The following is a 14,542-nucleotide window of genomic DNA, read 5'->3' as shown; positions in this document are numbered from 1 at the left end:
ATTACGAAGGACCTTGTCAGATAATTTACTGAAGTCCGTGCCGACAATATTCACTAATTTGTCCTCCAATTATCTTCTTCACTTCCATAAAATTTGTGTTCATGACAATTTTATTGCTGGTGCAAATATTGGAGCAGATATTCAGTATATAATAATCAAAACTATTGGAAAATAACTTAAAAGAATAGCAACTTAAACACCACTTTCAGAGATTAGTAAAAATCACCAGTCGAGTGTTACCTTTGAGTATTTCAGTAGAGTAAATTGAAGTGCATTAATGCTGATAGAATCCACTACACTGAATTCATATAATTGAATTTTATTGTGGGTTATCCAATCTGCATCACCAGAGAAAAAAATGTTGCAGCTTTTGCACTTGTACACTTATATGCCAAGAAAACAGTCTACTATGTTCTAATTAATCAGGCCCACAAGTCCTGGACAGGAAAGAGCATTATTATGATGTTTATTTATCTACTATTATTATTAAGTCTTCTATACACTTGTTATCCGTCCTGTTGGGGGCGGTCTTTCATTAATTATATAATGGTTATTGGATTTACAGATGTAGGTGTAGAGGTCAGACATACTGCAAGGTATAATTTATTTTGCATTGATTATTATTTAATCAAGCAAGTCAACTTTCTGAAGTTTATTTAGCTTCCAGAACAGCAGATTTTCTATATTTTATGAAACCAATTTGTTTGCTTTTAACTGCCATAATCCTTTAGTTTAAAACGGACCTGAACTCTCTGGGCGCAGAGCTTGAAAAAAGCGATGCAACAGACTTTAAACACCATAAATCAGCGAGTTGTCTGTTATGTCTCCCCTCTTGCTGTGGAATGGGGACACCTCTTTTTCCCTTATTAGGGAGAGAGAAAGCCTGTGGTATGTTGAATTACCTGGTGAACAAGTAGACTTTGGGTTACTGCAAGTCGGTGTCTTTATTGATGCTTCGCTGCACGCTTGAGTGCTCGGTGGAGGGTGTCGATCCTTTTTTTTTGCTGGTGGGGGAGAGGACTCATTGCTTTACAGCTGCTTGTGCATGGGGGGGAGCTGGGGGGGGCTTTGGGGTTCTGAGATTTAACTGTCATTCATTCTTTGGGGCACTCCCCTGTTTTTGGTGGGTGTTTGCAAAGAAAAAGAATTTAAGGATGTATATCGTATGCATTTCTCTGACAGTTTGTCACATGAAATCTGATGCTAACTGCTTAAGTGGACGTTATGCCAGATAACCAAAACTTTGGTCAAATGGCTGTATTAAGGAACAACGTGCTTGAAAGTGAGGTAAAGTGGAAGGGATGTCTAGGGTAAAAGCAAAAGCTTGGTGCTGTTGAAGATCCAAACATCACAAGATTTCAACTACTTTTCCCCCCGGTATTTCTTTTAGAAAATGCTTGAATCTATTATTAGTTAAGTAAGAGACATTTGGAAAATAATAATAGGATTAGGAAACATCAACCAAGATTTATGAAAGAGAAATTATGTTGGACAAGTCTGTCATTTTTGCTGTAATGAGCAGAATAGAAAATGGGGAACCATGAGTATGTGAGGTATTTGAATGATCTGAAAGTCTTAAGTACAAAAGATTAAAATTGGAGTGTAATTATGGGGGGGGGGGGATAATATTCTTGTGTAAAGAAGGAATATTCTTGGGTAAAGAAGGAAGGTGTTATCTGTTGACTACAACTCGGCATTCAACACTTTCATCCCCTTGAAACAAATCAATAAGCTTCAATACCTTGACCTCAATACCTCCTTCTGCAATGGGATAATTGATTTCTTGACTTGCAAATCTCAGTCAGAGCAGATTGGGAACAACATCTCCTCTGCAATGAGTTCCTCCAGCTTTTTGGGTGTTGCTCCAAGGAAATATATGCTTGCAATAGACAGCAACAAAGATTTACGAGCTTAATTCCTCCAAAGCAACACACATAAATTGCTGGAGGAACTCAGCTGGTCAGGCTAATTCCTCCAATGTGTTTGTTGTTCTCTGAGTAGAGTTTTACACACCTCTACTCTCTAAGATAAAGAAGAAGATGTTGAATTATGAGATTTAATTTTTTTAATATTCAAAGGATAATCAAGATGCCAGATGAGAGGATCGACAAGATCCCATAGAAGTTTATCGTTGTTAACAAAACAGAGATGGAGACAGTAAAAATGAAGGTGGCATTTGAAAATAATGGTGAGAATTTTGAAACTGAAGCTTGCTTAACTGGGATAATGGGCAAACAAAACCAAATACAATTTAGAGATATGAAAAAAAGTTTTAAATTATCTCAACCTTCTATAGAATAGTTGGCTTGTGGGGAATTCACTGCATTTGTCAGATCTGGAGCAAACATTGACAAGTTTTATAAGTAGAGGGGCTAAGGAGCAAACTCTGAGATGTAATTAACTCTCTTGTTGATGAAAAGGATGCTTTGCAGCGTTTAATTCATTTAACAATCAAATATAACCATGAAATTCCAAGTCGTTTTAATTATTCTCTGATAACTGCAGAGGGATGCAGTTGATGGTGAAGGAATAGAATTTATTGTACGTTAGGGATTAGTGTCAATGCATTTAATCTTCCTATATTTAGCTAAATAAATGTATAGAACCCCATTGTATTTTTCTTTTGAATAGTGAACACAATTAGTTTCTGGTATTTAAAATCCATGCAGAGAAGACTTAAGTTACTGTTCCTAAAATGAAAATGTATTTTTAGTCAAGATATTACTAAATTGCCTATGAGTTATAATAAAATAATACGTAGAAGTAATAAATCTCTCAGGGTGGAGGATCAACATCTCATAATCAGTCTAGGTATCCTTCAACCATGAATGTCAATTTTTCTTCCAGTATTTTTCGTTCCCCTTCCCTCTGCTTCTACTCTCCACTCTGGTTTCACATCTCTTCTCCTCACCTGCCTATCACCCTTCTACTGGTGCCCCTCCATCCTCCCTTTCTGCCATAGTCCACTCTCCCCTCCTATCAGATTTCATCTTCTCCAGCAGTATACATTTCCAATCCACCTGGCTTCACCTATCACCTTCTAGCTATCCTCCTTCCCCACCTCCCACCTTTTTCTTCTGGCATCTTCCCCTTTCATCTCCAGTCCAGGGGAAGGGTTTCAGACCAAAATGTTGTCTGTTTAATAATTTCCTTAGATGCTACCTGAAATGCTGAGTTCTTCCTGCATTTTGTGAGTGTTGTTTTGGATTTCCAGCATCTACAGAATCTCCCATGTTAATAAAATCTACATCTTATGTCTTATTATGGGTTCAGTCATGGAGTTTTCATGCAATTCATATTTCTCCTCTGCCATTTCAAGGCAATTCATTTTGATCAAACCAGGAAATCAGCAACTTGCAGGTTATAATTAGTATATGATGCACAAGAGCTCATTTCACTGAAACACTCCATTCAGAATGTTGACCTAAACCTACTTGCCGTATGAGTTGCTTTTCATCATTTACCTTTGTAGTTTATCTTGAAGCCAATTGATCCGATGCTTTCATCTGTTTGCAGATGTAGCCACATCTGATTGCTCTTGCTTACGATCAAATCTGGGACAAAGCTACCTGTCAACCTGGGGCCAATAAAGAAAAGAAAACATGTCAGATGTCAGTTTTACCAATGCTGTTTCTGAAGTTGTATTTTCTTCAAAAAAAGGACTAGTTGAACTAAAAACAATTACTTTTTTCAGTGTATGATCTATTGTGCATTTAATATTTTAGTAATATTTGAGTAATTATATATATATTGTTTGCTTAAGCATTTTTGTTTGATTAAATAATTAATAATCAGTTATATGAAAAAATATGTTATTTGCATACATCATCACACTACCACATGATATGTGTGTGCCTCACTTAAAGTAAAAGTGAAGTTCATTTCAGATTTGCACGTGTTCCTTTGAAGTTACAAAACATAACACAATCTATCTTTGCCTAATTACAATGCAAAAGCATAATACTGGTCAATATGATACTTCTGGATATTAATGCAGAATCAAAATACAACACCGTTGAATACAAAAGCTCAAACATGAAGTGGTTTCCAAAAGGATTAAATCAACGTGAATCATTTGTTAGTAATGATGGGGAATGAGACTTCAGTGTAAAACAAGCTCTGAGGATGAACATGTTTGCCTTGTGGCCAACAACGGCGCATGCTTCCGGATGTCCAAGCAAGGTAATCATAAGCAAATGCCAAAATGTCTACAATCAACAGGCCAGGCATATTCTACAAAGCACAAAGTAAATTTATGATCAAAGTATATATATGTCACCATATACAATTTTGAGATACGCTTTCTTGTGAATATACTCAGCAAATCCAAGAACTGTAATAGAATCAATGAAATACTAACCCAACAGGATGGAAAGCAATCAATGTGCAAAAAACAACAAATTGAGCAAACAAACAAACAAATAAATAAATAAACACACAAATAATCAATAAATATCTAGAACATGAGATGCAGATGAATATAAATTCTCTCTTCTATCTGGTGACAGAAGGGGGAATTAATATTTCAGGTCAACTGTAAAATTTGATAAAATGTCATTGATGCAAAATGCTAACTCTTTTAGACACTGCACGACTTGCTCAGTATGTCCAGTAATTTTAATTTCCATTCAATATTCCAGCTACTGTAGCACTCCTCTTTTGTATTATTGGAAAAGATTGCTTAAACTGAAAAATAAAACATAACTCAACAAAAGGGTGGAAATGTAATGAAAACAAATTTAAACCAGGGAAGGGATGAATGTAACCAAAGTTTTCAAAACACCATACAGTATAGAAAAGAAATTCTATTTGCTTATGAGCAAAATTTCAGAAAATAATCAAATGCATTTCCTACAAAGAAGGTGAAAAAGTAATTTAAGAAGGAACTAGTGTTACTGGAGGAAGGGAAAACAGAACAGATATGTTGATTGCTTTCTTGAAAATTTGAAATATTATCTCGGTTGCATTTGTACTATTTCGGTCCTTATGTGAAGTCATTTTATAGATTGGGGAGTAACTTTCAATTTTGCAAACTGGATAGTAATCTGACAGAGCAGATTGACTGTCTTTTATCAAAGACCCAAGAATTCATTGTGGCATAAATCAGACAACTTCTGCCATGGACCAATTAAGCCTAAGCCACTCCTGCAAGTTAATGGCCAAGCAGCAAATTTCAATTTATCCCCTTCAGGACTTGTTTGTATACTCAGTGCAGTCTTCTGCCAAAGCATGGAAACATCTGGAATCACTGCATTTCTAGCAGTTTCCTTACAACAGTAGGAAAGGAGTAAATTGTGCAGTTTTTATTTATACGTTATTTTTCCATTTCATTGTAAGCTATGATTACATTTGTGCTCGGAGTAGTAACTCATTTGGGTTGTCTGAGTCCATACTAGTCCAGTGATCCAGGTTCTCTGGTAACAGACTAAGAAATCTCAAATTCAGTGTTTGGAAGAAATGCATAATATATGGTAATTTGAAGTTATATGCAATTACTAAACCATTTCATTTATTTTGGAGTCATAGAGTTATAGAAACATACAGTACAGAGACAGGCCTTTTGGCCCATCTAGTCCATGTCAAACCTTTTTAACTGCCTGGTCCCATCAACCTGCACCTGAACTATAGCTTTTCATATGCCTGCCATACATGTACCTATCCAAACTTTTCATAAATGCTGAAATCGAGCTTGCATGCGATACTTGTGCTGGCAAGCTCATTCTACATTCTCACAACCCTCTGAGTGAAGAAAGTTACCCTCATATTTCCCTTATGCTTTTCACTTTTCGCCCTTAACCCATGACCTCTAGTTGTAACTCCACCCAAACAGTAGGTTTTTTCTCAATATCTGTTTCTCCAAATTTCTCTGTTTGGTTTAAGTCACTCCAAGTTCTATGAACCAAGTGGAATTGGAGTTGTTCTTTTTATTTTCACATGTACTGAGATACAATAAAAGTTTGTCTTCTACACAGATCAGGTCATTACACAGTGCACTGAGGTAGAATAAAGCAAAACATAAATAATGCAGAATAAAGTGTAATAGCTACAGATAAAGTGCAGAGTAACACACACAAAATGCTGGGGTAGCCCTGTAGATCAGGCAGCATGTATGAAGAGGGGTAAACAGTTGATATTTTGGGCCGAGACCCTACATCAGGATTTGAAAAGAATGGGGATGAAGCCAGAATGGCGGGGAGGGGTGCAAGCATGCAGTGTGGTGCAGGTAAACAATCAGGTGCAAGATCATAAAAATGGTTAGATTATACAGTCTAGAATTCACAGAAAATCTTATTTTCTCCCATGCAGAGTTCCTTAATGGGTTTTGTTACATTGAAGATATTGTTCAAAATATCTAGATGTTTTCTACTCTTTCAAGCATGGCAATGATTGAACTGGAGAAAATACATGTTGATCCGGAAGGCTCCATCAGGAAGACGGAAGTGTTTACCAGGATTTAGATAGATATCTGGGTTCTGCATGGCTTCTTCTAATATGTGCAAAGTGTGCCTGGGGCAGTGATACATATACTTCTACGCTCACAGGTCCAGGAAGATTGGATGACATTGTAGGTCAGGGTGGTGACAGCTGAGCATCTATGAACTTCCACCAGCCGAGAGTTGTAGGATTACCTAGTCAATTCAGCATAGAGACTGAATAGAGGAGTTGAAGACCAATCTAAAAGTTAGAGCAGCAATTGAACTACAAGGTATAAGATCAATATTTTGGGAAGAGTAGAAGATAATCCATTGATTCTCTCTTTGAGGTTTATGCATCGGTTTACATTTCCTGGGCCACTGCACAGAATCAAAATAAGCTGCAGAAAGTTGTGAACTCTGTCAGCACCATCATAGGCACCAGCCTCCCCAGCATCCAGGACATCTTCAAAGAGCAATGCCTCATTAAGGACCCCCATTACCCAGGACATGCTCTCTTCTCATTGTTACCATCAGGGAGGGGGTACGGGAGCCTAAAGGCACACACTCAGTGACACAGTAACAGCTTCTTTCCCTCTGTCCTCAGGGTTCTGACTGGACATTGAACCCATGAACACTACATTATTCATTTTTTGAAGAATACTTCTTAATTTGTTTCCTCTTTTTGAACAACTCATTTAATTTAACTTAAAAAAAAAATATATATATATATACAGATTTCTTACTGTAATTCAACAGGCCAGGAAAAGAGTACTCTTTCTTCCCTCCAGCATTTTGTGTGTGTTACTTGGATTTCCTGCATCTGCAGATTTTTTTCTTGTCCTTACTGTAATTTACAGTTTTTATTATTATGTATTACAATGCACTGCTGCCACATAACAACAAATCTCACAACTTATGCCAGTGATATTAAACCTAAATCTGATTCTTTCTAAGACTGGGAATTATGTTTCCACATTGGTAATTAAAAATTTTTGGTACCCTTGAGATCTTGGTTTGAATAGTGCATTGCCATCATGCAGAACAGAGTTGCAAACCGTCCAGTTCTTGCTGAAGTCTCAAAATATGTCAGACTGACTTGCATCTAATCAAGTACATGGGGAAACCTGAGAGAAAGGATCTTTGCTTTTGCAGAAAATCCTCACTTCCGATAGGACATAGAGCAATAAAAGTTGAAGTAAATTATTGGAGTAATTGAGAGTGAAATGCCTGATTTTTTTTTTGCAGCGTTGAAGAAAATAAATACATGATGCCTTTGACCTTTCCCATCCACCTGGCTTCACCTATCACCTTCCAGCTTGTCTTCTTCCCCTCCCCCTTTTTATTCTGGCATGTTCCCCCTTCCTTCTCAGTCCTGAAGAAGGGTCCCGGTCTAATACGTTGATTGTTTACTCTTTTCCACAGGTGCTGCCTGACCTGCTGAGTTCTTCCAGCATTTTGTGTGTGTTGCTTTGGATTTTCAGCATCAGCAGACTTTCGCATGTACATGATGATGATGTTTCAGCCACGGGATGTGATGATTAATTGTGAGAAGCAAGATTGTATTCTGAAGATAGAGAGTTGAGTATGGGATACAGATATAAAGACTGGGTCTTCCAAATAACAATATTGTATTCATCTATGAAGGAGTGCTGAATAATGTCATCCTTCAACGGTATCGCCTCACTCACTAATGTACTTGCAGTCAGTGTTTCATGAGAATATCAACAGCATCAAATAATTCATTATTTTGTTTTAATGATACTCTTGTGAGAATCTGCCATCAATCACCTCTTAATAATAGTGTTCATCGAACACAATTTATGTGATGGGACTGAAAGAGCATTCAACCAAATTTTCAGACTAAGGCAGATGTCAGAACCAAACTTCAGATGGTCCTCTAGTTTGCTCAGTTCTTGTATATTTTTGTCTGTCCTTCACACAGTGTTCTCCTGCAACACTGATGCTCTTGTGACAAAGTATAATGATCATTGTGAGAGCAGTAATTAGTCATAAAGCCGAGATCCTGCTGTTGAAGTGAAGATGTAACGTGAAACTGATTGCCATTACCATCTAAGTAAGGTGAGAGTTTATGGTCTTGCAATCTGCATGCCAGCGAATAGCACACTTGGTGAATGGAATGATTTTGGTTCATATTAACAGGGTGTTTTTTCTACATCGAAGGTTGTTGTTCCTCTCCGCGCCTTGAGGTGCATCAGGTGGAAACCTTGTTGTTTCTTTAGCATTTGTCTGTTTTTTTACAAGGCCAAGTTGCTTGCTCTATGCTCAAGTGAGCACAATGGAAAGTATGCAAAGAGCTGGCTGAACTCGAACCCGGGTCCACCTGCCATGAAGTCTGGTGCGAATGCCGCTACACCACTGGCTGGCTTATACAGAAGGCAGGGATCAGTAAAAAGAATGGATTTCATTCTCAAAGTCAAAGTCAAGACAAAGTAAGTTTATTATCATAACTACATCTATATTCACTACGTTGAGATTCATTTTCTCACAGTTACAGGAAAATGGAGAAATGCAATAGAATTTATGAAAACTATACAGCAACAAAGACTGACAACAACCATTGCAAAAAAGAGGACAAACTGTGCAAATAAAAGTATATAGTACTGAGAAAGCAGGTTGCAGATTCCTTGAAAGAGAGTCTGTAGGTTGTGGAATTAGTTCAGAGTTGTGGTGAGTGAAGTTATCCACAACGGTTCAAGAGCCTGATGATTGTAGGGTAATAATATGCCTGAACCTGGTTAAGAGGCTCCTGCACCTCCTGCTCGATGGTAGTAGTTAAAAGAAGATTATTGATGATGGATACTGCTTTCTTGTGGCAGTTGCCCTGCAAATGTCCTCATTAGAGGGGAGGGCTGTAATTGCCTCACAGCCCATGTCAAGGAAAAGATGAGTAAAATGTTGTTGCTTTGGATTTCCAGCATCCACAGAATTTCTCATGTTTAATGTTATAATTTGCTCCTCCACTGTGAAGTCTCTTCAAGGGATGCCAACCCTGAAGAAGTTTAAATCTTCTCCTTGACAGGACATCGGTGAGACCCTCTCTCACTGCTCCCCCCTCTGCGATCTCTGCTGCCCTCCGCCTCTTCTCACCTGGAATCTACCTGTCCACCTTCCCCTCTCCAAAACTCTTTATACTGGCACCTTCTCCTTTCCTTTCCTGTCCTGAAGATGGGTCTCATCCTGAAACATCCACTGTTTATTTATTTCCATGGATGCTGCCTGTCCTGTTGAGTTTCTCCAACATTTTGTGTGTGTTGTTCTGTAAAGGCATTTTATAGGCTTGCTGTTACACAAAGCATTAATTGTGCATAGTTCTGACACACCACTGCAGAAAGAATCAGGATGGGATTCACCGAGATGTTTGTAATAAAAATATTAATTGCTAGAAATACTCAACAGTTCAGGAAGCAAATGTAGGAAGCTAAACAAAGTTAATGTTTCAGGTCAAATCCCTCGAATGGAAATTCCTACAAAATGTAGCCAATAAGACCCAGTCCATCATGGGTAATGCCCTCTCCACCATTGATCACATTTGCATAAAGTGTTGTTGCAGGAAAGGAGTATCCATCATCAGGGACCCCCACTACCCAGGTCATACTCTGTTCTAAGTGGTACAGAGCCTCAGGACTTACTCCACCAGGTTCAGGAGCAGCTACTACCTCTCAACCATCAGGCTTTTGAATCAAAGGGGATAACTTCACTCAACTTCACTTGTTCCATCATTGAAATGTTCCCATGGCCTGTGGGCTTACTCTTCAAGGACTCTTCATCTCATGTTCTTGATATTTATTGCTTGTTTATTCATTATCATTATTTCTTTCAATTTGTATTTGCCCAATTTGTTGCCTTTTACACACTGATTGAACGACCAAGTTGATGTGGTCTTTCATTGATTCTATTATGGATTTATTGAGTATGCCATCAAGAAAATGAATCTCAGGGTTGTTTATGGTGACATATATGTACTTTGATGATAAATTTACGTTAAACTTTGATCTTTCGTCAGAACTGGGAAGAAGGCAAAAAAGCTTCAAAGGTTGTGAAGAGGGTGATGGCTCTGATGGAGTGGTGAAGGGGACAAGTGGATGACAAGTTGTCTGATCAGTGACAACTAATCGAGGGGTATACCATCAAGAAGGGGAGGACTGGTAGGAACAGAACAGTAAACTGGGAAATCAAGAAGTGGGATGTTCCTTATACCATGCTGAATGGGGGTCATTATATGGTGGTGGAATGTACTCAGAATTGCTGAGAATAATCTGTAGAATGTGGAGGATAGCAGAGTGGAAGGTGAGGACCGGGGAAACTCTATCCTTGTTAGGTCCCAGAGGAGGTGAGCAAGTACACAACACTGAGAGAATAGAACAACGTCTTATCCACCTTGCCCTCCTGTAAGGACTGTATTACATTCACTCAGTTTTTTTGTTGCCATTATATTTGCTTTCTTAATAAATTTCCTTGAAATTAAATTCCCATCGACAACAGAAGGATGAAAATCCATGATTCAGATCATTAGTCCTCTGTAAATCCAGTGAGTTACTCATCATGTAACCATTTATTCAACATGTAATGATCACACACTTGTCTCTCCTCACGACCCAGTAGTTCCACACTATTTCTTGACATTCGACATAGTAACTAACTCAAAATAAGGAGGATAAAATAATTAGGCTAAAATGTTGACACACAGTAATGAGTGGCTTGAATATAGAGGAGTGATGAATCTGGGCACCATGACAGTGTAGCGGTTAGCGCGACGCTACTACAGCTTAGCTGTTCCGAATGTGCCGTTCAGTTCCGAGGAGTCTGTATGTCATGAAATACGTGAGTTTTCTCTGGGTGTTCCGGTTTCCTCCCACAGTTTAAAGTCAGAAGACCTACTGGATAAGTTGTCCCATGATTTAGGTTAGAGCTATTCAGCTGTGACAGAGGGGGGGGTTGATGGGTTGTTGGGGTAGTGTGTATCAAAGTGTCAGAAGGACTGTATCGTTTAAGAAAATAAATAATATCCATGGGCGTGGTCATAAATTCAGCTTTTCCCGAACTTCAAAGTTAAAAAGACCATGATGGGAGCTTTGTACAGACCTCCAAACAGTAGTAAGGATGTGGCCTAAAAATTACAACTGGAGATAGAAAATGCACGTCAAAAGGGTAATTTTACAATAGTCATGGGGAACTTCAACATGCAGGTAGATTGGGAAGATCAGGTTGGTGCTGGATTACAGGAGGAGTTATTTTTAGACTGCCTACAAGTTGGCTTTTTAGAGCAGTTCAAGGTTGAGCCCACTAGAGGATCAGCTATTCTGGAATGGGTGTTGTGCAATGAACCAGAAATAATTAGAGAACTTAAGGTAAAAGAATCCTTTAGGGAAAGTGATCAAAATGTGATTGAATTCACCCTGCAATTTGAGAAGAGGTTAAAGTCAGATGTATCAGTATTATAGTAGAGATACGAGAATTATAAAGGCATGAGAGAGGAGATGGCCAGAATTGACTGGAGAAGAACACTGGCAGGGATGATGGCAGAGCAGTAATGGCTGGAAGTTTTGGAAGCAATTTGGAAGGCACAGGATACGGTATATACATTCCAAAGAGGAAGAAGTATTCTAAAGGAAAATTGACACAACCGTGGCTAACAAGAGAAGTCAAAGCCAACATACAAGCCAAAGAGAGGGCCCATTAGAGGACAGAGCAAAAATTAATGGAAAGTTGGAGGATTGGGAAGCTTTTAAAAACCAACAGAAGGCAACTAACAAAGTAATTAAGGTAAAGATGGAATACAAAAGTAAGCTAGCCAATACTATTAAGGAGGACACAAAATATAAAAGGGAGGTGAAAGTGGTTATCGGACTGTTGGAAAACGATGCTGGAGAAGTAGAAATGAGGAACAAAGAAATGGTGAACGAACTGAATAAGTATTTTGCATCAGGCTTCATAATGGAAGACACTAGCAGAATGGAGGAAGCTCCAGCTATCAGCGTGCACGAAGTGTGTGAAGTTACCATAACTGGAGAGAAGATTCTTGGGGAACTGAAAGGTCTGAAGCTAGCTAAGTCACCTGGACCAGTTGGTGTACACCCAAGTGCTCTGAAAGAGGTGGCTGAAGAGACACGAGACTCAATTCATGGCTCTGGGCTTGCACTCGCTGGAATTTAGAAAAATGAGCAATGACCTCATTTAAACATATCAAATGGTGAAAGGAATTGATAGATTGAATGTGGAGAGGATGTTTCCTGTGATGGGAGAGTCTAAGACCAGAGGACACAGCATCAGAACGGGGGAGGGGGGAGCCTTTTAGAACGGAGATGAGAAGGAATTTCTTCAGCCATACAGTAGTGAATCTGTGGAATACTTTGCCACAGGCAGCTGTGGAAGCCAAGTCTTTAATGTATATTTAAGGTAGAGGTTGATAGATTTTTGATTGGTCAGGGCATGAAGGGATATGGGGAGAAGGTAGGAGATTGGCACTGAGAGGAAAATTGAATCAGTCATGATGAAATGGCGGAGCAGACTCAATGGGCTAAATGGCCTAACTCTGCTCCTGTGTCTTATGATCTAATGAAATGATGTATCATAATTAGGGTGGCATGGTAGCGCAGTGGTGCGCACAACACTTTACAGTATAGGCAATCTGGGTTCAATTCCTGCCACTGCCAGAAGGATTTTGTACAATTTCCCCAAGACTGTGTGCGCTTCCTCTGGGTGCTCCAGTTTCCTCCTACATTCCAAAGATATACCAGTTGGTAGGTTAATTGGCCATTGTAAACTGACCCAAGATTAGGTGAGGATTAAGGCGAGGAATTGCTGAGCGGCGTGGCTCAAAGTACCGATAGGGTCTATTCCACACTGTATCTCAATAAATAAGTATCTTAAAATGGAGTATCAAAACAAAATTTAAAACTTCCCTGTAGTTTATTGGTGTTAGCTGAGGCTTAAAATCTAAAGCTGTTGATGATGCAGGCGCTGGTTATGAACAGATCTCCAACAGTGAACATAACCTTTTCAAATTTTCATGCCAAAACCACTGTTTGTTCTGTTGTAAGAAATATATAAGAAAATGCACTTAGGCTGATAAGTCCTTTGGCACCAGAGTGGTCTTTCTTTTTTCTTATGCTGCCTGATTAATTAGGCTTCACTTCGTTCATCCTTCTTCTCCAAGTCATGATAAACAGAATCCCTATTTAAAGGTTCATTCCGCAATTCTTAAGCAAATAAGGGTGTGACTTAAAATAATGTTTATTTTTATTGAAAAGCAACAAAATGAAAAGGGGAGATTTTCATACCAGCTGAAGCTCTCTGGTGGGGTATTCTATTGTCTAGCTACTCCTGTGATCAAGGATGGTTTGAATTCATAGTCCTGATCCATACCAATGAAGTAATTCTAACTTGGGTATATCATGAACTAATAGCTGTACTAATCTGTAGCTAGGTTACCAACCAGTGCAACTTTTGTCATCTCAGCAGTCAGCATTTCTGACTGAGAGGAACATTTCCTCTTTATGGTCACTTCTCGGAACCCTTAAGTAACCTGAGAGGTATCCATACTTGAAAAAGAACATTTCTCCTGCTGAGAGGAAGAGGACTGGGGTAAGTTTCTGTGGTCTGGCATTTTCTCTGGCCCAGCACCGGTCAGGTGCCAAAGGTATCAGAACAGAGAATATCAGCTTGCATATCAATAAAACAAATATGTATTGGATTCGTCCAAGGCATCAGAATTTTTCCAAGGTCTGCACAAGCACAAATATGTTCATCAAGTCATGTCCTTTAAAAAAATGACATCTACCTTAATTTTTAGCCACTAAGTGACAGTTGAATTTCTGCTGCATAATATTAAATTTAGGATAGTAAATGGAAAGATGGACAATCTGTCATATTACAGTAAATATAACAGCAAAAATAAAGAAACGGTGTTCAAAGATTAACTCTAGGAAAGCAAATGGACAAAAATCAACATTTTGTAAAGATTCCCAGAGAGATGGAGGCACATACTGTAGATTCACATAAAAACAATTAGATTAAGTTGTGGGTTGGAGACCCATTATTATATTGTGATAGGTCAAATGGCTTTGAGGCATGAACATTCTGTGACTTCGTGTTCTTTCAATTAC

General features: G+C 38.6%; 1 protein-coding gene across 1 annotated transcript in view; it reads right to left on the bottom strand.

Moving 5' to 3' along the window:
• csmd3b (CUB and Sushi multiple domains 3b) overlaps positions 1–14,542 on the bottom strand; it is a 2,154,916-nt gene that overhangs the window by 646,208 nt on the left and 1,494,166 nt on the right. The window contains exon 12 of the mRNA XM_073038951.1: positions 3,465–3,577. Within this exon, the coding sequence (XP_072895052.1) occupies positions 3,465–3,577 (113 nt within the window). The remainder of the gene's footprint in view (positions 1–3,464; positions 3,578–14,542) is intronic.

The sequence above is a fragment of the Hemitrygon akajei genome, chromosome 1 (assembly GCF_048418815.1).
Source record: "Hemitrygon akajei chromosome 1, sHemAka1.3, whole genome shotgun sequence".
In the NCBI taxonomy this organism is placed as follows: domain Eukaryota; kingdom Metazoa; phylum Chordata; class Chondrichthyes; order Myliobatiformes; family Dasyatidae; genus Hemitrygon; species Hemitrygon akajei.
Note: the sequence above shows the minus strand (reverse complement) of the source record. Positions and strands in the feature narration are given on the sequence as shown.